Genomic DNA, 23,861 nt, shown 5'->3' on the forward strand with positions numbered 1-23,861 from the left:
GAGGAGACACGAGGAGAAATCTTTTTACGCAGCGAGTTGTTATGAGTTGGAACGCACTGCCTGACAAGCTGCTGGAAGCAGATTCAATCGTAACTTTCAAAAGCGAATTGGTTAAAACTTTGAAGTGGAAAGATTTTCAGAGCTATCAGGAAACAGCTGGGGAGTGGGACTAATTGGATCAAAGAGTCAGTAAACGCACGCTGGGCCGAGTGACCGCCTTCTGTGCTGTATGATTCTATGATTCAGGACAGAAGCTGAAGCAAATGATCCTTGCGGATATTCTGTGACTGAATAATATGCCTATCGATTGTACATAATCTGAATATTGTGGCGTGGATAGTGCAGTGGGGACTGGTGTATCATTGGGTGCCAAGCCCCTGTACTGAAAAAACTCAAGCCTTACTTCTGGCCAATGTGCATTGGATACTAATACAATGAACCATCTGGGAAACACCTTCTTTACTCTGCTCAAACTTGAATCCCACACAGCACTGTTACTCAATGATTTAGTTCTTAAATAGCTCAGTCCATTCATCTATTGATGTTTTTTATTTGCTATCTTACTGATGGTTTGAGCGATCTCTATCTCAAGCAGTCTATATGGTGGTTGAAATGAGTCCAGATTCAGAGGAGGAGGATACAGATCTCCCGTACTGTGAAGCTGCACTTTTTTTAATGATTCCTTTCATAGCCAAGAGTTTGACCAGGTTCCTCCTGAATTTCACCCCGATGAATGCGTATAAGATTGGGTTAATGCAGCTGTGCAGGAATCCCAAAGTTTGTGTTGCAAACAGAGCTCTCTCGATATGATTGCGCATGTCACAACTCTCATCAATGAGTTTGCTCCTCATCAGTGTGTCGATGAACACAGTAAGATTGTACGGCAGCCAACAAATGAGAAAAGCTAGCACCACCGCTATGATGACCTTCATGGCTTTCTGTTTCTGGAATCCCTTTGTTTGACACAGTCTATGGATCGTCACGCTGTAGCAGAAGATCATGACAGCCAGCGGGATGAGGAACCCAATAGAGTGCCGCAAAAACCTGGTGGTTGCTCTCCACGTTTCAGCCGATTCACCGTCGAGTATCTCATAACATATCGTTCTGCTGGAACCGGGTGGAGTATATTCTCCCTTGTACAGAATAGGTAAAGACAGAGCAATGGCCAGCACCCAAACAACAGCACAGACCAGCTTGATTAGAAATGGTCTTTTCTGCTTGTGGGACTGTGTAGAGTAGACAATGGCCAGATAGCGATTGATACTGATACAAGCCAGCAACAGAATGCCACTGTAAAAGTTAACTTCCTGTAACATGCTGATAATCTTACACATGGCATCACCAAACACCCACCCAGATATGGCATCCACTGCCCAAAAGGGCAAGGTCACGGCAAAGAGCAGATCGGCTACGGCCAGATGAAGCAGGTAGATGTCCGTGGACGATATTGTGCGTCGATTGTAAAGTATGACAACCATCACGAGCATGTTCCCTGTCACAGCGAGGAAACACACCAGGCTGTAGATCACAGCCAGTGTCGTGTTGATCCAATTGCCATTAATCACGAGGGAACAGGGAATCGTGTTGGGATCCAATAAATGGTAGCTATCATTGGTGTAATTTTCAAACATATCAGAGAAGTCGAAATCATCGAAGTTGATGGTCTGGCTATCCATTTCTGAAAGAAACAAAAACAAATCAGGAAATGAGAATAAAGAGAAGCTATTAATGAATTTATTCTGAAGAAAACTGATGAGAATTTGTCATTGGACCTGATGGTTTTCATCCTTGGCTGTTGTAATAAGTCAATGAGGAGATAGCAGAGTCTCTGATCGCAATGTGCAATGTGTGCTGTGGGAGTGGAGAGTAGAAAATGTAACTCCACTCTTCAATAAGAGCGAGAAGGAGTAAACCTGAGAACTATATAACAAGTTAGTCTGATGGTAAACTCTTCAAATCCATAGTGAGCAAATGGAAAGGAAAGTGCTAATAAAGGACAACCGACATGGACTTGTTAAAGGTTAGTCCTGTTTACAAATTTAACAGAGTGTTTTGAAGTAGTAACTGATCGGATAGATAAAGGAAATGTAGTATATTGATTTTTTGAGGAGACTTATTGCAAAATTTGGGTAGCAGCAGGATGACAAGTTGATTGATGGATCCAATTTTATCCAATTTTCTTTAGAATGTCACCATTGAATAGAAACATAGAAACATAGAAAATAGGAGCAGGAGTAGGCCATTTGGCCCTTCGAGCCTGCACCACCATTCAATATGATCATGGCTGATCATTCACCTCAGTACCCCTTTCCTGCTTTCTCTCCATACCCCTTGATACCTTTAGCCGTAAGGGCCATAACTAACTCCCTCTTGAATATATCTAATGAACTGGCATCAACAACTCTCTGCGGCAGGGAATTCCACAGGTTAACAACTCTCTGAGTGAAGAAGTTTCTCCTCATCTCAGTCCTAAATGGTCTACCCCTTATCCTTAGACTATGTCCCCTAGTTCTGGACTTCCCCAATATCGGGAACATTCTTCCTGCATCTAACCTGTCCAGTCCCGTCAGAATTTTATATGTTTCTATGAGATTCCCTCTCATCCTTCTAAACTCCAGTGAATACAGGCCCAGTCGATCCAGTCTCTCCTCATATGTCAGTCCTGCCATCCCGGGAATCAGTCTGGTGAACCTTCGCTGCACTCCCTCAATAGCAAGAACGTCCTTCCTCAGATTAGGAGACCAAAACTGAACACAATATTCCAGGTGAGGCCTCACCAAGGCCCTGTACAACTGCAGTAAGACATCCCTGCTCCTATACTCAAATCCCCTAGCTATGAAGGCCAACATACCATTTGCCTTCTTCACTGCCTGATGTACCTGTATGCCCACTTTCAATGACTGATGAACCATGACACCCAGGTCTCGTTGCACCTCCCACTTTCCTAATCTGCCGCCATTCAGATAATATTCTGCCTTTGTGTTTTTGCCCCCAAAGTGGATAACCTCACATTTATCCACATTCTACTGCATCTGCCATGCATTTGCCCACTCACCGAACCTGTCCAAGTCACCCTGCAGTCTCTTAGCATCCTCCTCACAGCTCACACCGCCACCCAGCTTAGTGTCATCTACAAACTTGGAGATATTACACTCAATTCCTTCATCTAAATCATTAATGTATTTTGTAAAGAGCTGGGGTCCCAGCACTGAGCCCTGTGGCACTCCGCTAGTCACTACCTGCCATTCTGAAAAGGACCCGTTTATCCCGACTCTCTGCTTCCTGTTTCCACCGCCCTTTCAGGCAGTGCATTCCAGATCACAACAACTCGCTGTGTGAAATAATGTTCCCTCATGTGGCCTCTGTTTCTTTTGCCGATCACCTTCAATCTGTGCCCTCTGGTTACCGATCCTCCTGTCCCTGGATACGGTTTCTCTTTATTTACTCTCTCTGAACCTTGCATGGTTTTCAACAGCTCGATTAAATATCTTCTTATCCTTCTCTGTTCTAAGGAGAGCAACCCCAGCTTCTCCAGTCTCTCTACATAACTGAAGTCCTTCATCCCTGGAACCAGTCTACTAAATCTCCTCTGCACCCTTTCTAAGGTCTTGACACCCTTCCTAAAGTGTGTTGCCTGGAATTGAACACAATATTCCAGCCAGGGCTTAACCAGTGTTTTATAAAGGTTTAGCAACCTCCTTGCTTTTTACTCTATTCCTCTATTAATAAAGCCATGGATCCCGTATGCTTTTTTACCCACCTTCTCAACCTGTCCTGCCTCGTTCAAATATTTGTGTACATACACCCCAGGTGTCTCTGTTCCTGCAGCCCCTGTAAAATTGCATCATTAGTTCATATTGCCTCTCGTGGTCCCTGTAGGAACCAATGACACACGGAGAACTAAGAATGAGGTACTGCTGAGCAGAACCTCAAGCGTAATAATCTCTGGATTACTACCTGAGCAACGCACAAATTGGCATAGGGTCAAGCAGGTCAGAGAGTTAAATGCGAGGCTTTTCGAGTGGTGGTGGGAGGAAGAGCTTCAATTCATGAGGCACTAGCACCCGTACTGGGGAAAGAGGAAGCTGTTCCGTCGGGACGTGCTCCACTTAAACCGGGCTGGGACCAGCGACCTGGCGAATCGAATAACTAGGGCTGGAGATAGGCTTTAAACTAAATATTGCGGAGGGGGGGGGGGCGGGAGGGGTCAGGTGAGGGGACATTTAGATATCTAAAGAGAAAGGTCAATGCAATAGAGCAGTGTAATTATTTGAGTAAAGATAAGCAGAATGTGACAGAGAGGGACAGAGAGTTTAATGGTAACAGTGCAGCAGAGAATAAGGTCAAAGCAGGGAATAATGGTAAAACATTAAATTAAAGGCTCTTTATCTGAATGCATGGAGCATACGTAGTAAGATAGATGAACTAGTGGCACAAATAGAGATAAATGGCTTTGATCTAATATCATTACAGAGACGTGGCTGCAAGGTGACCAAGGTTAGAATCTAAATGTTCCAGGGTACTTGACATTTCAAAAAGACTAGCAGAAAGGTAAAGGAGGGGGTCATAGTCCAGATAATAAAGGATGCATAGAGGACTAATTAGTAATCTTGTTGTGCGAGGCCCCTTGGGGAAGAGTGACCATAATATGGGAGAATATTTTATTAAGATGAAGAGTGACACAGTTAATTCAGAGTCTAGGGTCCTGAACTTAAGGAAAGGTAACTTCGACAGTATGAGACGTGATTTGGCTAGGACAGACTGGCAAATTAAACTTAAAGGGTTGACGGTGGATAGGCAATGGCAGACATTTACAGATTACATGGATGAACTTCAACAATTGTACATCCCTGTCTGGAGTAAAAATAAAACGGGGAAAGTAGCTCAACCGTGGCTAACAAGGGAAATTAGAGATAGTGTTAAATCCAAAGAAGAGGCATATAAATTGGCCAGAAAAAGCAGCAAACCTGAGGACTGGGAGAAATTTAGAAGTTAGAAGACAAAGGGTCTAATTAGGAGGGGGAAAATAGAGTATGAGAGGAAGCTTACAGGAAACATAAAAACTGACTGCAAAAGCTTCTATAGATATGTGAAGAGAAAAAGATTAGTGAAGACAAACGTAGGTCCCTTGCAGTCAGAATCAGGTGAATTTATAATGGGGAACAAAGAAATGGCAGACCAATTGAACAAATACTTTGGTTCTGTCTTCACTAAGGAAGACACAAATAACCTTCCGGAAATACTAGGGGTTCGAGGGTCTAGCCAAAAAGAGGAACTGAAGGAAATCCTTAACATAAGAACATAAGAACATAAGAATTAGGAACAGGAGTAGGCCATCTAGCCCCTCGAGCCTGCTCCGCCATTCAACAAGATTATGGCTGATCTGGCCGTGGACTCAGCTCCACTTACCCGCCCGCTCCCCATAACCCTTAATTCCCTTATTAGTTAAAAATCTATCTATCTGTGACTTGAATACATTCAATGAGCTAGCCTCAACTGCTTCCTTTGGCAGAGAATTCCACAGATTCACAACCTTCTGGGAGAAGAAATTACTTCTCAACTCGGTTTTAAATTGGCTCCCCCGTATTTTGAGGCTGTGCCCCCTAGTTCTAGTCTCCCCGACCAGTGGAAACAACCTCTCTGCCTCGATCTTGTCTATCCCTTTCATGATTTTAAATGTTTCTATAAGATCACCCCTCATCCTTCTGAACTCCAACGAGTAAAGACCCAGTCTACTCAATCTATCATCATAAGGTAACCCCCTTATCTCCGGAATCAGCCTAGAGAATCGTCTCTGTACCCCCTCCAAAGCCAGTATATCCTTCCTTAAGTAAGGTGACCAAAACTGCACGCAGTACTCCAGGTGCGGCCTCACCAATACCCTATACAGTTGCAGCAGGACCTCCCTGCTTTTGTACTCCATCCCTCTCGCAATGAAGGCCAACATTCCATTCGCCTTCCTGATTACCTGCTGCACCTGCAAACTAACTTTTTGGGATTCATGCACAAGGACCCCCAGGTCCCGCTGCACCGCAGCATGTTGTAATTTCTCCCCATTCAAATAATATTCCCTTTTACTGTTTTTTTTCCCCAAGGTGGATGACCTCACACTTTCCGACATTGTATTCCATCTGTCAAACCTTAGCCCATTCGCTTAACCTTTCCAAATCTCTTTGCAGCCTCTCTGTCCTCTACACAACCCGCTTTCCCACTAATCTTTGTGTCATCTGCAAATTTTGTTACACTACACTCTGTCCCCTCTTCCAGGTCATCTCTGTATATTGTAAACAGTTGTGGTCCCAGCACCGATCCCTGTGGCAAACCACTAACCACCGATTTCCAACCCGAAAAGGACCCATTTATCCCAACTCTCTGCTTTCTGTTCGCCAGCCAATTCTCGATCCTTGCTAATACATTTCCTCTGACTCCGCATACCTCTATCTTCTGCAGTAACCTTTGTGTGGCACCTTATCGAATGCCTTTTGGAAATCTAAATACACCACATCCATCGGTACACCTCTATCCACCATGCTCATTACATCCTCAAAGAATTCCAGTAAATTAGTTAAACATGATTTCCCCTTCATGAATCCATGCTGCGTCTGCTTGATTACACTATTCCAATCTAGATGTCCCGCTATTTCTTCCTTAATGATAGTTTCAAGCAATTTCCCCACTTATTAGTCAGGAAATTGTGTTAGGGAAATTGATGGGATTGAAGGACGATAAATCTCCAGGGCTTGATAGTCTGCATCCCAGAGTACTTAAGGAAGTGGCCCGAGAAATAGTGGATGCATTGGTGATCATTTTCCAACATTCTATTGACTCTGGACTAGTTCCTATGGACTGGAGGGTAGCTAATGTAACACCACTTTGTAAAAATGCAGGGAGAGAGAAAACGGGTAATTATAGATCGGTTAGCTTGACATCGGTGGTGGGGAAAATGTTGGAATCAATTATTAAAGATGAAATCGCAGCGCATTTGGAAAGCAGCGACAGGATCGGTCCAAGTCAGCATGGATTTATGAAAGGGAAATCATGCTTGACAAATCTTCTAGAATTTTTTGAGGATGTAACTAGTAGAGTGGACAAGGGAGAACCAGTAGATGTGGTGTATTTGGACTTTCAAAAGACTTTTGACAAGGTCCCACACAAGAGATTGTTGTGCAAAATTAAAGCATATGGTATTGGGGGTAATGTATTGACGTGGATAGAGAACTGGTTAGCAGACAGGAAGCAGAAAGTCGGAATAAATGGGTCCTTTTCAGAATGGCAGGCAGTGACCAGTGGGGTGCCGCAGGGCTCAGTGCTGGGACCCCAGCTATTTACAATATACATCAATGATTTAGATGAAGGAATTGAATGTAATATCTCCAAGTTTGCAGATGACACTATGGGGGTGGCAGTTTGAAGTGTGAGGAGGATGCTAAGAGGCTGCAGGGTGACTTGTACAGGTTAGGTGAGTGGGCAAATACATGGCAGATGCAGTATAATGTAGATAAATGTGAGGTTATCCACTTTGTTGGCAAAAACAGGAAGACAGAATATTATCTGAATGGTGACAGATTAGGAAAAGGTGAGCTGCAATGAGACCTGGGTGTCATGGTTCATCAGTCATTGAAGGTTGGCATGCAGGTACAGCAGGCGGTGAAGAAGGCAAATGGTATGTTGGCCTTCATAGCTAGGGGATTTGAGTATAGGAGCAGGGAGGTCTTACTGCAGTTGTACAAGGCCTTGGTGAGGCCTCACCTGGAATATTGTGTTCAGTTTTGGTCTCCTGATAGAAACATAGAAACATAGAAAATAAGTGTAGGAGTAGGCCATTCAGTCCTTCGAGCTTGCACCGCCATTCAATGAGTTCATGGCTGAACATGCAACTTCAGTACCCCATTCCTGCTTTCTCGCCATACCCCTTGATCCCCCTAGTAGTAAGGACTTCATCTAACTCCTTTTTGAATATATTTAGTGAATTGGCCTCAACAACTTTCTGTGGGAAGACATTCTTGCTATTGAGGGAGTGCAGCGGGTGCACCAGACTGATTCCCGGGATGGCAGGACTGACATATGAAGAGAGATTGGATCAACTGGGCTTGTATCCACTGGAGTTTGGATGAATGAGAGGGGATCTCATAGAAACATATAAAATTCTGACGGGATTGGACAGGTTAGAGACAGGAAGAATGTTCCCATTGCTGGGGAGTTCCAGAACCAGGGGTTACAGTCTAAGGATAAGTGGTAAGCCATTTAGGACCGAGATGAGGAGAAACTTCTTCACTCCGAGAGTTGTTAACCTGTGGAATTCTCTACCACAGAGAGTTGTTGTTGCCAGTGAGTTTGATATATTTAAGAGGGAGTTAGATATGGCCCTTATGGCTAAAGGGATCAAGGGGTATGGAGAGAAAGCAGGAAAGGGATACTGAGGTTGAATGATCAGCCATGATCTTATTGAATGGCGGTGCAGGCTCGAAGGGCCGAATGGCCGACTCCTGCACCTATTTTCTATGTTTATCTGTAAGAGGCCAGAGGGAGCGGTCCAGGTAGAGCAAGAATTCTGAAAACGGGAGAAAGGGTCTGCTGTGTGGGGGGGAAGACTCCTGTCCGAAGACGTGGGCATGGAGGCGAAGGCAGCGGAAAAAGAACTCAGCATCGAGCCGAGCTGGAAATTCATTGAGCTCAGGCCTTTGCTGAGGACTGGTCGCTCGGGGTCAGAGAGGGGTAGGTCAGAAGGCATAGTGAAAACACTGCAGGGGGGGAGATTGGAAGAAAGGATGGGATCAGAGCGAAGTGTATGGGAAGAAGGTCCCGGATGGGCATTGGTGTCCAAGAGAAGTTGGAGGTTCCGATCCTTGACACCTGAAAGGAAGGAAGAATGTATTTGGTTAAAGTGCCGGATGAGGCGAAGGATGAAATGGAGCTGCGGACCGGACAGCTCAGAGACAGAGGGCTGAAGAGAGAGGGCGAGAGTGTACATGTGGTGGTGCAGAGCATTGAGTGCGGATCCCAGGATACGCCGGGAGCAGTGTTTGGAGGAACGCTGAATATCTGGGAGATATCTGTACCATGGGTAGATCCAAAGGATGAGGGGTGGAATTTCAGTTGGAATTCACGCGGATTAAGTCCAAGGCAGAGACAGTTACTGAGGAAAGAGATGGGACTGTGAAAGTGAGTCTTGGCAGATACTGAGTCAAACACGAGAAGGGAAACAGAAAGCAAAGAAGATGAACAAGGTAAAAGAGACAAACGGAAATCCCGTCTGAGGGAAGAGCAGAACTTCTTCAAGGTGGGCCTTCCTAGAAGAGAAGTGGCCGTGAATTAAACACAAACACAAAAGCAAAATACTGCAGGTGCTGGAATCTGGAATAAAAACAGAGAATGCTGCAAATCTCAGCGGGTCAGGCAGCATCTGTGGAGAGAAACAGAGTTAACGATTCGGTGAAGGGAGGGAAGTGTAGAGTGATGGTCCCCAGGGCTCAGTATGCATTCCATGAACTTGTCCTCCAGACTACCTTTATCAATTTGATTTCTAAGAGCATAACAATATAAGAAATAGGAGCAGGAGCAGACCATTCGGCCCCTCGATCCTGCTCTGCCATTCAATAAGATCAGGGCTGATCCAATCCTCGCATCAGCCCCACTTCCCAGCCCACTCCCCATAATCCTTCACTCCTTTACCATTCAACAACCTGTCTACCGCCACCCAGTTTAGTGTCATCTGCAAACTTGGAGATATTACACTCAATTCTTTCATCTAGATCATTAATGTATATTGTAAACAGCTGGGGTCCCAGCACTGAGCCCTGCGGCACTCCACTAGTCACTGCCTGCCATTCTGAAAAGGACCCGTTTATCCCGACTCTCTGCTTCCTGTCTGCCAACCAGTTCTCTATCCACGTCAGTACACTACCCCCAATACCATGTGCTTTGATTTTGCACACCAGTCTCTTGTGTGGGACCTTGTCAAAAGTCTTTTGAAAGTCCAAATACACCACATCCACTGGTTCTCCCTTGTCCACTCTACTAGTTACATCCTCAAAAAATTCTCAAAGATTTATCAAGCATGATTTCCCTTTTATAAATCCATGCTGACTTGGACCGATCCTATCACTGCTTTCCAAATGCGCTGCGATTTTATCTTTAATAATTGATTCCAACATTTTCCCCACCACCTATATCAGGCTAACCGGTCTATAATTACCCGTTTTCTCTCTCACTTCTTTTTTAACAAGTGGTGTTACATTAGCTACCCTCCAGTCCATAGGAACTGATCCAGAGTCGGTAGACTGTTGGAAATTAATCACCAATGCATCCACTATTTCTCGGGCCACTTCCTTAAGTACTCTGGGATGCAGACTATTAGGCCTTGGGGATTTATCGGCCTTCAATCCCATCAATTTCCCTAACACCATTTCCTGCCTAATAAGGATTTCCTTCAGTTCCTCCTTCTCCCTAGACCCTCTGTCCCCTAGTATTTCCAGAAGGTTATTTGTGTCTTCCTTCGTGAAGACAGAACCAAAGTATTTGTTCAATTAGTCTGCCATTTCTTTGTTCCCCATTATAAATTCACCTGATTCTGACTGCAAGGGACCTACGTTTGTCTTCACTAATCTTTTTCTCTTCACATATTTATAGAAGCTTTTGCAGTCAATTTTTATGTTCCCAGCAAGCTTCCTCTCATACTCTATTTTCCCCCTCCTAATTAAACCCTTTGTCCTCTTCTGTTGAATTCTAAATTTCTCCCAGTCCTCAGGTTTGCTGCTTTTTTTAGCCAATTTATATGCCTCTTCCTTGGACTTAACACTATCCCTAATTTCCCTTGTTAGCCACGGTTGAGCCACCTTCCCCGTTTTATTTTTACTCCAGACAGGGATGTTCATTCATGTGCTCTTTAATTGTTTGCCATTGCCTATCCACCGTCAACCTTTAAGTATCATTCGCCAGTCTATCCTAGCCAATTCACATCTCATACCATCGAAGTTACCTTTCCCTAAGTTCAGGACCCTAGTCTCTGAATTAACTGTGTCACTCTCCATCTTAATAAAGAATTCTACCATATTATGGTCACTCTTCCCCAAGGGGCCTCGTACAACAAGATTGCTAATTAGTCCTTTCTCATTACACATCACACAACCTAGGATGCCCAGCCCTCTAGTTGGTTCCTTTACATATTGGTCTAGAAAACCATCCCTAATACACTCCAGGAAATCCTCCTCCACCGTATTACTACCAGTTTGGTTAGCTCCATCTATATGTAGATTAAAGTCGCCCATGATAACTGCTGTACCCTTATTGCATGCATCCCTAATTTCTTGTTTGATGCTGTCCCCAACCTCACTACTATTGTTTGGTGGTCTGTACACAACTCCCACTAGCGTTTTCTGCCCCTTGGTATTCCGCAGCTCCACCCATACAGATTCCACATAACCTCTCTAGATCTCATCATTGCAAACCGTCTCAATTTCTCTGCTCCCCTCACTCACTCCAACCTACCTCCTTCTGAACTTGCAACACTCTGCTCGCTCAGATCCAACCCTAAACTTGTCATCAAATCTGTTGACTAGGGTGGCGTTGTTGTTGTTTGGCGAACTGACCTCTACCTTGCAGAGGCTGATTGCCAACTCTCTGACACCTCCTCCTACCTCCCCCTGGACCATGACCCCACCACTGAACATCAAGCCATATTTCCCAGACCGTCACTGACCTCATCTCCTCTGGAGATCTTCACTCCACAGCCACCAACCTCATAGTTCCCCAACACCACACAGCCCACTTCTACCTCCTTCCCAAGATCCACAAACCGGACTGCCCCGGTAGACCCATCGTTTCAGACTATTCTTGCCCCACAGAACTGATTTCTTCCTATCTCGACTCTATTTTTTCTCCCCTTGTCTGCTCTCTTCCCACCTACATCCACGACTCCTCCGACGCCCTCCGTCACTTTAACAGTTTCCAGTTTCCTGGCCCCACAGACGTCCAATCCCTCTACACTTCCATCCCCCACCAGGACGGCCTGAGGGCGCTCCGCTTCTTCCTCGAGCAGAGGCCCAACCAATCCCCATCCCCCCCACCCTCCTCCGCCCAGCTGAACCCGTTCTCACATTGAACAACTTCTCCTTTAACTCCACTCACTTCCTCCAAATTAAAGGTGTTGCTATGGGAACCCGCATGGGTCCTAGCTATGCCTGTCTTTCTATGGGATATGTGGAACATTCTTTGTTCCAGTTCTACTCGGGTCCCCTCCCTCACCTCTTTTTCCGGTACATTGATGACTATCGGTGCCGTTTCCTGCTCTCGCCTTGAACTAGAAAATTTCATTTACTTTGCATCCAATTTCCACCCTTCCCTCACCTTCCCATGGTCCATCTCCGACTCTTCCCTTCCCTTCCTCGACTTCTCCGTCTCCATCTCTGGGGATAGGCTATCGACCAGTATCCACTATAAGCCCACTGACTCCCACAGCTCCCTGGCCTACACTTCCTCCCACCCTGCATCCTGTAAGGACTCCATTCCATTCTCCCAGTGTCTCCGTCTCCGTCGCATCTGCTCTGACGACGCCACCTTCCACACGAGTGCCTCTGACATGTCTTCCTTTTTCCTCAACTGAGGATTCCCCTCCGCCGTGGTTAACATGGCCCTCGGCCGTGTCCATTCTATTTCCCGCATCTCTGCTCTCACCCCTTCCCCTCGCTCTCAGAACCACGACAGGGTTCCCCTTGTCCTCACCTTTCACCCCACCAGCCTCCACGTTCAACGGATCATCCTTCGCCATTTCCACCACCTCCAGCGTGACCCCACCACCAATCACATCTCCCCCTCCCCTCCCCTCTCAGTATTACGAAGGGACCGCTCCCTCTGCGACACCTGGTCCATTCTGTAGTCACCCCCAGCACCCCCTCCCCTTCCCCCGGCACCTTCCCGTGCAACACCTGCCCTTTTACCCCCTCCCTCCCACTGTCCAGGGCCTCAAACATTCCTCCCAGGTGAAACAGCGATTTACTTGTACTTCTTTCAATTTAGTATTCACTGCTCACAATGTGGTCTCCTCTACATTGGGGAGACCGAGCATACACTGGGTGATACTTTGCGGAGCACCTCCGTTCAGTCCGTAAGTGTGACCCTGAGCTTCCGGTCGCCTGTCACTTTAATTCCCCGCTCCACTCCCACTCTGACCTCTCTGTCCTCGGTCTCCTACACTGTTCCAACGAAGCTCAACGCAAGCTCGAGGAACAGCACCTCATCTTTCGTTTAAGCACGTTACAGCCTTCTGGACTCAACATCGAGTTCAACAATTTCAGAGTGTAACCTCTGGCCATCTGTGGCTCCCCCCCCTCCCCCCACCCCCATCTTATGTTTCTTTTCTCTGTGTCTATATTGGCAGCTGGTCATTACCCCACCATTCACACCCTATCCACATTTACTTTTTCTAATCTCTCTCATTACCATTTCAATTCGCCCATTATCCCCTTTGTCTCTCTAATCTCCCACCTCCCACCCTATCACAGATATTCCCTTTTGTTCTTTCTTCCCCTCCCCCTCCCAATGCTTAAGAATGTGTTTTTTTGGAACATTCGGCAGTTCTGACGAAGGGTCGTTGACCCGAAACATTAACTCTGTTTCTCTCTCCACTGATGCTGCCCGACCCGCTGAGATTCCCAGCATTCTCTGTTTTTATTACTACCCAGCCTAACCCCACTTTCCCGCTCTGGGTCCGTAGCCCTGCAGGTTACGGCACTTCAGGTGCACATCCAGGTACTTTTTAAATGTGCTGAGGGTTTCTGCCTCTACCACCCTTTCAGGCCGTGAGTTCCAGACCTCCACCACTCTCTGGGTGAAGACATTTTCCCTCAAATCCCCTCTAAACCTCCCCCCAATTATTTTAAATCTATGCCCCCTGGTTGTTGACCCTTCTGCCAAGGGAAACAGGTCCTTCCTATCTACTCTATCCAGGCCCCTCTTAATTTTATACACCTCAGTCAGATCTCCTTTGCTCCAAAAAAACAATCCCAGCCTATCCAATGTTTCCTCAGTTAAAATTCTCCAGTCCTGGCAACATCCTCGTAAATCTCCTCTGTACCCTCTCCAGTGCAATCACATCCTTCCTGTAATGTGGTGACCAGGACTGCACGCAGTACTCCAGCTGTGGCCTAACCAGTGTTTTATACAGTTCAAGCATAACCTCCCTGCTCTTGTATTCTATGCCTCGACTAATAAAGGCAAGTATTCCGTATGCCTTCTTAACCACCTTATCTACCTGGCCTGCTACCTTCAGGGATCTGTGGACCTGCACTCCCAGGTCCCTTTGTTCCTCTACACTTCTCAGTGTCCTACCATTTAATGTGTATTCCCTTTCCTTGTTAGCCCTCCCCAAATGCATTACCTCACAATTCTCTGGATTGAATTCCATTTGCTACTGTTCTGCCCACCTGACCAGTATATTGATATCTTCCTTCAGTCGACAGATTTCTTCCTCACTATCAACCACACGGCCAACTTTTGTATCATTTGCAAACTTTTTAATCATGTCCCCTACATTAAAGTCGAAATCATTGATATCGACCACCAAAAGCACGGGACCCAGTATGAGCCCTGCAGAACCCCACTGGAAACAGCCTTCCAGTCACAGAAAAAACATCGAATATAACCTTTTGCTTCCTGCCTCTGAGTCCCTTTTGGATGCAACTTGCCACTTTCCCTTGGATCCTTTTACTTTTATTTTAGCAGTCCTCCAGTCCTTGAGCATCACACATGTAGCCAGAGAGGATTGGCAAAGGATGGTCAGAGAACATAAGAATTAGGATCAGGAGTAGGCCATCTAGCCCCTCGAGCCTGCTCCGCCATTCAATAAGATCATGGCTGATCTGGCTGTGGACTCAGCTCCACTTACCCGCCCTCTCCCCGTAACCCTTAATTCCCTTATTGGTTAAAAATCTATCTATCTGTGACTTGAATACATTCAATGAGCTAGCCTCAACTGCTTCCTTGGGCAGAGAATTCCACAGATTCACAACCCTCTGGGAGAAGAAATTCCTTCTCAACTCGGTTTTAAATTGGCTCCCCCGTATTTTGAGGCTGTGCCCCCTAGTTCTAGTCTCCCCGACCAGTGGAAACAACCTCTCTGCCTCTATCTTGTCTATCCCTTTCATTATTTTAAATGTTTCAAAAAGATCACCCCTCATCCTTCGGAACTCCAACGAGTAAAGACCCAGTCTACTCAATCTATCCTCATAAGGTAACCCCCTCATCTCCAGAATCAGCCTCGTGAATCATCTCTGTACCCCCTCCAAAGCTAGTATATCCTTCTTTAAGTAAGGTGACCAAAACTGCACGCAGTACTCCAGGTGCGGCCTCACCAATACCCTGTACAGTTGCAGAAGGACCTCCCTGCTTTTGTACTCTATCCCTCTCGCAATGAAGGCCAACATTCCATTCGCCTTCCTGATTACCTGCTGCACCTGCAAACTAACTTTTTGGGAAAAGAGTTTCATGCACAAGGACCCCCAGGTCCTTCTGCACCTCAGCATGTTGTAATTTCTTCCCATTCAAATAATATTCCCTTTTACTGTTTTTTTCCCCAAGGTGGATGACCTCACACTTTCCGACATTGTATTCCATCTGCCAAACCTTAGCCCATTCGCTTAACCTATCTAAATCTCTTTGCAGCCTCTCTGTGTCCTCTACACAACCCGCTTTCCCACTAATCTTTGTGTCATCTGCAAATTTTGTTACACTACACTCTGTCCCCTCTTCCAGGTCATCTATGTATATTGTAAACAGTTGTGGTCCCAGCATCGATCCCTGTGGCACACCACTAACCACCGATTTCCAACCCGAAAAGGACCCATTTATCCCGACTCTCTGCTTTCTGTTCGCCAGCCAATTCTCTATCCATGCTAATACATTTCCTCTGACTCCGCGTACCTTTATCTTCTGCAGTAACCTTTTGTGTGGCACCTTATCGTATGCCTTTTGGAAATCTAAATATACCACATCCATCGGTACACCTCTATCCACCATGCTCGTTATATCCTCAAAGAATTCCAGTAAATTAGTTAAACATGATTTCCCCTTCATGAATCCATGCTGCGTCTGCTTGATTGCACTATTCCTATCTAGATGTTCTGCTATTTCTTCCTTAATGATAGTTTCAAGCATTTTCCCCACTACAGATGTTAAACTAACCAGCCTATTGTTACCTGCCTTTTGTCTGCCCCCTTTTTTAAACAGAGGCATTACATTAGCTGCTTTCCAATCCGATGGTACCTCCCCAGAGTCCAGAGAATTTTGGTAGATTATAACGAATGCATCTGCTATAACTTCCGCCATCTCTTTTAATACCCTGGGATGCATTTCATCAGGACCAGGGGACTTGTCTACCTTGAGTCCCATTAGCCTGTCCAGCACTACCCTAGTGATAGTGATTGTCTCCAGGTCCTCCCTTCCCACATTCCTGTGACCAGCAAATTTTGGCATGGTTTTTATGTCTTCCACTGTGAAACAAAATAATTATTTAAGGTCTCAGCCATTTCCACATTTCCCATTATTAAATCCCCCTTTTCATCTTCGAAGGGACCAACATTTACTTTAGTCACTCTTTTCCGTTTTATATATCTGTAAAAGCTTTTACTATCTGTTTTTATGTTTTGCGCAAGTTTACCTTTGTAATCTATCTTTCCTTTCTTTATTGCTTTCTTCGTCATTCTTTGCTGTTGTTTAAAATTTTCCCAATCTTCTAGTTTCCCACTAACCTTGGCCACCTTATACGCATTGATTTTTAATTTGATACTCTCCTTTATTTCCTTGGTTATCCACGGCTGGTTATCCCTTCTCTTACCGTCGTTTTTTTTACACTGGAATATATTTTTGTTGAGCACTATGAAAGAGCTCCTTAAAAGTCCTCCACTGTTCCTCAATTGTGCCACCGTTTAGTCTGTGTTTCCAGTCTACTTTAGCCAACTCTGCCCTCATCCCACTGTAGTCCCCTTTGTTTAAGCATAGTACGCTCGTTTGAGACACTACTTCCTCACCCTCAATCTGTATTACAAATTCAACCATACTGTGATCACTCATTCCGAGAGGATCTTTTACTCGGAGATCGTTTATTATTCCTGTCTCATTACACAGGACCAGATCTAAGATAACTTGCCCCTATATATTCAGTGGCCCTTTTTGTTTTTTGCCTTGGATTTCTCTGCCCTCCACTTTTACTCATCTCCTTTCTGTCTTTTGCTTTTGTCTCCTTTTTGTTTCCCACTGTCTCCCTGCATTGGTTCCCATCCCTCTGCCATATTAGTTTAACTCCTCCCCAACAGCACCAGCAAACACTCCCCCAAGAACATTGGTTCCGGTCCTGCCTAGGTGCAGACCGTCTGGTTTGTACTGGTCCCACCTCCCCCAGAACCGGTTCCAATGCCCCAGGAATTTGAATCCCTCCCTGCTGCACCACTGCTCAAGCCATGTATTCATCTGCGCTATCCTGCGATTCCTACTCTGACTAGCATAGATAGACAGTTTCTTAACCGATAAGGGGTTATGGGGAGCGGGCGGGGAAGTGGAGCTGAGTCCATGATCAGGTCAGCCATGATCTTATTGAATGGCGGAGTCGGCTCAGGGGGCCAGATGGCCTACTCCTGTTCCTATTTCTGATGTTCTAATGTTCTTATGTTTGTTGATGATGTTGCCAAGGAGCAGCCTGTAGGTAAGGGACGGGAGGGGCAGAGGTAATGGTGCCGGGTGTCTTTTAAAAAAATATGTTCCGGGATGTGGGCATCGCTGACAAGGCCGGCAGTTATTGCCCATCCCTAATTGCCCTGTGAGAAGGTGGTGGTGAGCCGCCTTCTTGAATCGCTGCAGTCCGTGTGGTGAAGGTGCTCCCACAGTGCTGTTAGGGAGGGAGTTCCAGGATTGTGACCCAGTGACGATGAAGGAACGGCCGATATATTTCCAAGTCAGGATGGTGTGTGACTGGGAGGGGAACGTGGAGGTGGTGGTGTTCCCATGCACCTGCTGCCCTTGTCCTTCTAGGGGGTAGAGGTCGCGGGTTTGGGAGGTGCTGCCGAAGAAGCCTTGGCGAGTTGCTGCAGTGCATCTTGTAGATGGTACACACTGCAGCCAGGGGGCGCCGGTGGTGGAGGGAGTGAGTGTTGAGGGCGGTGGAGGGAGTGAGTGTTGAGGGTGGTGGAAGGAGTGAGTGTTGAAGGTGGTGGATGGGGGGCCGATCAAGCGGCTGCTTTGTCCTGGATGATGTCGAGCTTCGAGTGTTGTTGGAGCTGCACCATCCAGGCAAGTGGAGAGTGTTCCATCACACTCCTGACTTGTGTCTTGTAGATGGTGGGAAGGCTTTGGGGAGTCAGGAGGTGAGACACTCGCTGCAGAATACCCAGCCTCTGACCCGCTCGTGGCCACAGTATTTATGTGGCTGGTCCAGGTAAGTTTCTGGTCAATGGTGACCCCCAGGATGTTGATGGTGGGGGATTCAGTGATGGTAATGCCGTTAAATATCAAGGGGAGATGGTTAGACTCTCACTTGTTGGAGATGGTCATTGCCTGGCACTTGTGTGGCGCGAATGTTACTTGCCACTTATCCAAAAGACAGCACCTCCAACAGTGCAGCATTCCCTCAGTTCTGCCACTCCAACAGTGCAGCATTCCCTCAGTTCTGCCACTCCAACAGTGCAGCACTCCCTCAGTTCTGCCACTCCAACAGTGCAGCACTCCCTCAGTTCTGCCACTCCAACAGTGCAGCACTCCCTCAGTTCTGCCACTCCAACAGTGCAGCACTCCCTCAGTTCTGCACTGGAGTAGATTTTTGTGCTCAAGTCTCTGGAGTGGGACTTAAACCCACAACCTTCTGAACCAGAGGCAAGGGTGCTACCCACTAAAGCTTTGCTGATACTGTGGCTGAAGTTGCTGCAGAATTTGCACTTAAATAAAGGTGAGTGCCATCACCCTCACAGTTATGTTGAGAGCAAATTATTGGCCATTAACTGGCCGTTTAACTCATTGCTGGATATGTGACCTCGCGGCATGCAAATGGCAGCTGGCAACACAACAGCAGTGACTAAACTTCGAAATGTATTCATGGGCTGTAAAGCAGATTGGGATGTCCTGAGAACCACAAAAGACATATAAATGTAAGTTTTTTCTTTTAATATCCCCATCACAATAGAAATCAGACATTTTAAACAAATCTATATCCTCAGGGTTTGTGTGAAGCGCCATGCGATATCAACTAATCCTCTTTCTTTCCACCGTTCTCCTCTGACCCTTTTCTTTCATTCTGTTTATTTTTATTGATCACCCTTCCATCTCTAAACTTCATGACACTTGTGATGATTGATACCAGATGGGGACACATTATAAATATGCGCAGGAACCCTCTTTTATCGATGGTGCAAAGGATACAGAAAAGATCTGTAAATAATGAAATTAACCTGCTGATTAAAATCCACATACCTTCTCACAAGATGTTGGGTGTGTCCTGTCTGTCTGTAAGTTGATGGAGTGATTTTCTTGACCATCGAACGTGCCAGAGACAAACAGGATGATGGCTCAGAGGCTTCTACAATGTTTGAACTCAGCCTTGTATCTCGGCAGAGTGACAGGGCTCTGATATGTGTGTCCCGTCAAATGCAATGGATGTTCTGTAAAGTGCAAAGAGTGTTGCAAGACATTAAGAAACGTAAACAGAAAATACAGAGTACCTACGAGAAGTGACTCAAGCGCTCTGAGTAAAATCCCACAGACTATTGTCGCTCTGTGAGAATATGGTACACATCATACCCGTAAGGACAAGTTGTGACCAGAAATGACACAATTAGCATTGTACCTCACAACCTGCAATGTGTTTGTTGAACTAGAGTCAGTGATTAGTGCCGAATGCAGATTCATAGAAATATAGAAACACAGAAAATAGGTGCAGGAGTAGGCCATTCGGCCTTCGAGCCTGCACCGCCATTCAATGTGAGTGTGTGTGTGTGTGTATGTGTATGTGAGTGTGTGTGTGTGTGTATGTGAGTGTGTGTGTGTGTGTGTGTGTGTCTGATTGTGTGTGAGTGTATGTGAGTGTGTGTGTCTGAGAAGTGTGTGTGTGTGAGTGTCTGATTGTGTGTGAGTGTGTGTGTGAGTGTCTGAGAGTGTGTGTGAGTGTGTGTGTGTGAGTGTCTGAGAGTGTGTGTGTGTGTGAGTGTGTGTGTGTGTGTGTGTGTGAGTGTGTGTGTGTGTGTGTGTCTGAGAGTGTGTGTGTGTGTGAGTGTGTGTGTGTGTGTGTGTGTGAGTGTGTGTGTGTGTGTGTCTGAGAGTGTGTGTGTGTGTGTGTCTGTCTGTGTGTGTGTGTGTGTCTGAGAGTGTGTGTGAGTGTGTGTGTGTGTGTCTGTGTGTGTGTATGTGCGCTATGCCCATGCAGTAAAAGCTGGTCTCCAGTTGTCTTGGACCTCCCTTGCCACTGGACCAAGACCTTGCTCTGTCAGTAGCTGGTGTGCAATGGCCACCCCACGGTAAAAGAACTCCTACACAGGCACCTTCCACCCTTTAAGATGAAGTTTGGGACCTGAAACGTCAGGACCCTCACGGACAACCCCAACAGCGACAGACCGGGACGCCGTGCCGTTATAGTTGCCCGGGTACTCAGGCGCTTTGACGTAGACATCGCCGCCCTAAGCGAGACCCGGCGGGCAGGGGAAGGACAGCTCAAGGAACAAGGTGGAGGTTACACCTTCTTCTGGAAAGGCAAACCAGAAGAAGGCCGCCTCCATGGGGTAGATTTCACCACAAAAAATGAGCTCGTCTCAGAGACTCTCCTTGCGGGTTAAACAAACGCCTCAAGACCCTTCGGCCCGGCCTAGCCCGGTACCAGTGCACCATGGTCATCAGGGCGTACACTCCAACACCGGAAGCTACAGACAAGACCAAAGAGGAATTCTACTCCAGCCTTGAACAATCCCTCTCCTGAATCCCAACGGGCGACAAGCTGATCCTCCTTTGACGCCAGAGTTGGAAAGGACACAGGGGAGGTGTGATCGGCAGAGGGGGGGAAAGGGAAAACCAACTCCAACGGTACCCTCCTACTGACAAAATGCTTAGAACATGATCTTGTCGTAACCAACACCTTGTTCCGTCAGAGAGACAAGAACAAGGCTTCATAGCAACACCCTCGCTCCAAGCACTGGCATCTGCTCGACTATGTCATCGCCCGAGCGAGGGACCACAATGACGTACGCATCACCTGCGCCATGACAGGAGCTGCCGACTGCTGGACAGACCACCGTCGAATCCGCTCCGTCATCTCCATCAATGTAGCCCCAAAACAGCGACGGCAACAGAAACAATGCCGCAGGAAAATCAACGGCTGGACCTGCTAAGAAAGACTGACCATCCCGCACTGATCGGCCCGCACTGACCGTCCCACACTGACCGTCCCACACTGACCGTCCCACACTAACCGTCCGTCCCACACTGACCATCCCTCACTGACCGTCCGTCCCACACTGACCGTCCCACACTGACTGTCCCACACTGACCATCCCACACTTACCGTCTGTCCCACACTGACCGTCCCACACTGACCATCCCACACTGACCGTCCGTCCCACACTGACCATCCCACACTGACCGTCCGTCCCACACTGACCATCCCACACTGACCGTCCGTCCCACACTGACCGTCCGTCCCACACTGACCGTCCCACACTGACCGTCCATCCCACACTGACCGTCCGTCCCACACTGACCGTCCCATACTGACCGTCCGTCCCACACTGACCGTCCCACACTGACCGTCCCACACTGACCGACCCACACTGACCATCCCACACTGACCATCCCGCACTGACCGTCCATCCTACACTGACCGTCCCACACTGACCATCCCACACTAACCATCCCACACTGACCGTCCCACATTGACCGTCCCACACTGACCATCCCACACTGACCGTCCCACACTGACCATCCCACACTGAACATCCATCCCACACTGACCGTCCCACACTGACCGTCCGTCCCACACTGACCGTCCCACACTGACCATCCCACTCTGACCATCCATCCCACACTGACCGTCCGTCCCACACTGACCATCCCACACTGACCGTCCCACACTGACCATCCCACACTGACCATCCTGCACTGACCGTCCCACACTGACCATCCGTCCCACACTGACCGTCCCACACTGACCATCCCACTCTGACCATCCATCCCACACTGACCGTCCGTCCCACACTGACCGTCCCACACTGACCATCCTGCACTGACCGTCCCACACTGACCATCCGTCCCACACTGACCGTCCATCCCACACTGACCGTCCGTCCCACAATGACCGTCCCACAATGACCATCCCAAACTGACCGTCCCACACTGATCATCCCACACTGACCGTCCCACACTGACCATCCCGCACTGACCGTCCGTCCTACACTGACCGTCCCACACTGACCATCCCACACTAACCATCCCACACTGACCATCCCACATTGACCATCCCACACTGACCGTCCATCCCACACTGACCGTCCCACACTGACTGTCCGTCCCACACTGACCGTCTGTCCCACACTGACCGTCCCACACTGACCGTCCGTCCCACACTGACTGTCCGTCCCACACTGACCGTCCATCCCGCACTGATCGTCCCACACTGACCGTCCCACACTGACCATCCCACACTGACCATCCGTCCCACACTGACCGTCCCACACTGACCGTCCATCCCACACTGACCGTCTGTCCCACACTGACCGTCCCACACTGACCGTCCGTCCCACACTGACCGTCTGTCCCACACTGACCGTCCCACACTGACCGTCCCACACTGACCATCCCACACTGACCGTCCGTCCCACACTGACCATCCCACACTGACCGTCCATCCCACACTGACCGTCCCACACTGACCGTCTGTCCCACACTGACCGTCCCACACTGACCGTCCGTCCCACACTGACCGTCTGTCCCACACTGACCGTCCCACACTGACCGTCCCACACTGACCATCCCACACTGACCGTCCGTCCCACACTGACCGTCCCACACTGACCGTCCATCCCACACTGACCGTCCGTCCCACACTGACCGTCCCATACTGACCGTCCGTCCCACACTGACCGTCCCACACTGACCGTCCCACACTGACCGACCCACACTGACCATCCCACACTGAACATCCCACACTGAACATCCATCCCACACTGACCGTCCCACACTGACCGTCCGTCCCACACTGACCGTCCCACACTGACCATCCCACTCTGACCATCCATCCCACACTGACCGTCCCACACTGACCGTCCGTCCCACACTGACCATCCCACACTGACCGTCCCACACTGACCATCCCACACTGACCGTCCCACACTGACCATCCCGCACTGACCGTCCATCCTACACTGACCGTCCCACACTGACCATCCCACACTAACCATCCCACACTGACCGTCCCACATTGACCGTCCCACACTGACCATCCCACACTGACCGTCCCACACTGACCATCCCACACTGAACATCCATCCCACACTGACCGTCCCACACTGACCGTCCGTCCCACACTGACCGTCCCACACTGACCATCCCACTCTGACCATCCATCCCACACTGACCGTCCGTCCCACACTGACCATCCCACACTGACCGTCCCACACTGACCATCCCACACTGACCATCCTGCACTGACCGTCCCACACTGACCATCCGTCCCACACTGACCGTCCCACACTGACCATCCCACTCTGACCATCCATCCCACACTGACCGTCCGTCCCACACTGACCGTCCCACACTGACCATCCTGCACTGACCGTCCCACACTGACCATCCGTCCCACACTGACCGTCCATCCCACACTGACCGTCCGTCCCACAATGACC

At 48.0% G+C, this 23,861-nt stretch overlaps 1 protein-coding gene across 1 annotated transcript; it reads right to left on the bottom strand.

The window, feature by feature from the left end:
* Positions 1-586: 586 nt before the first annotated feature.
* On the bottom strand, positions 587-19,759 carry LOC139259628 (C-X-C chemokine receptor type 2-like). Its single transcript, XM_070875126.1, has 2 exons — positions 19,450-19,759; positions 587-1,678 (listed from the first exon to the last, which is right to left on the bottom strand). The coding sequence occupies exon 2, from the start codon at positions 1,674-1,676 to the stop codon at positions 597-599; it is 1,080 nt and encodes a 359-aa protein (XP_070731227.1). The 5' UTR covers positions 1,677-1,678; positions 19,450-19,759; the 3' UTR covers positions 587-596.
* Between the last annotated feature and the right edge of the window lie 4,102 nt (positions 19,760-23,861).

Source organism: Pristiophorus japonicus, chromosome 3, assembly GCF_044704955.1.
Source record: "Pristiophorus japonicus isolate sPriJap1 chromosome 3, sPriJap1.hap1, whole genome shotgun sequence".
In the NCBI taxonomy this organism is placed as follows: Eukaryota; Metazoa; Chordata; class Chondrichthyes; family Pristiophoridae; genus Pristiophorus; species Pristiophorus japonicus.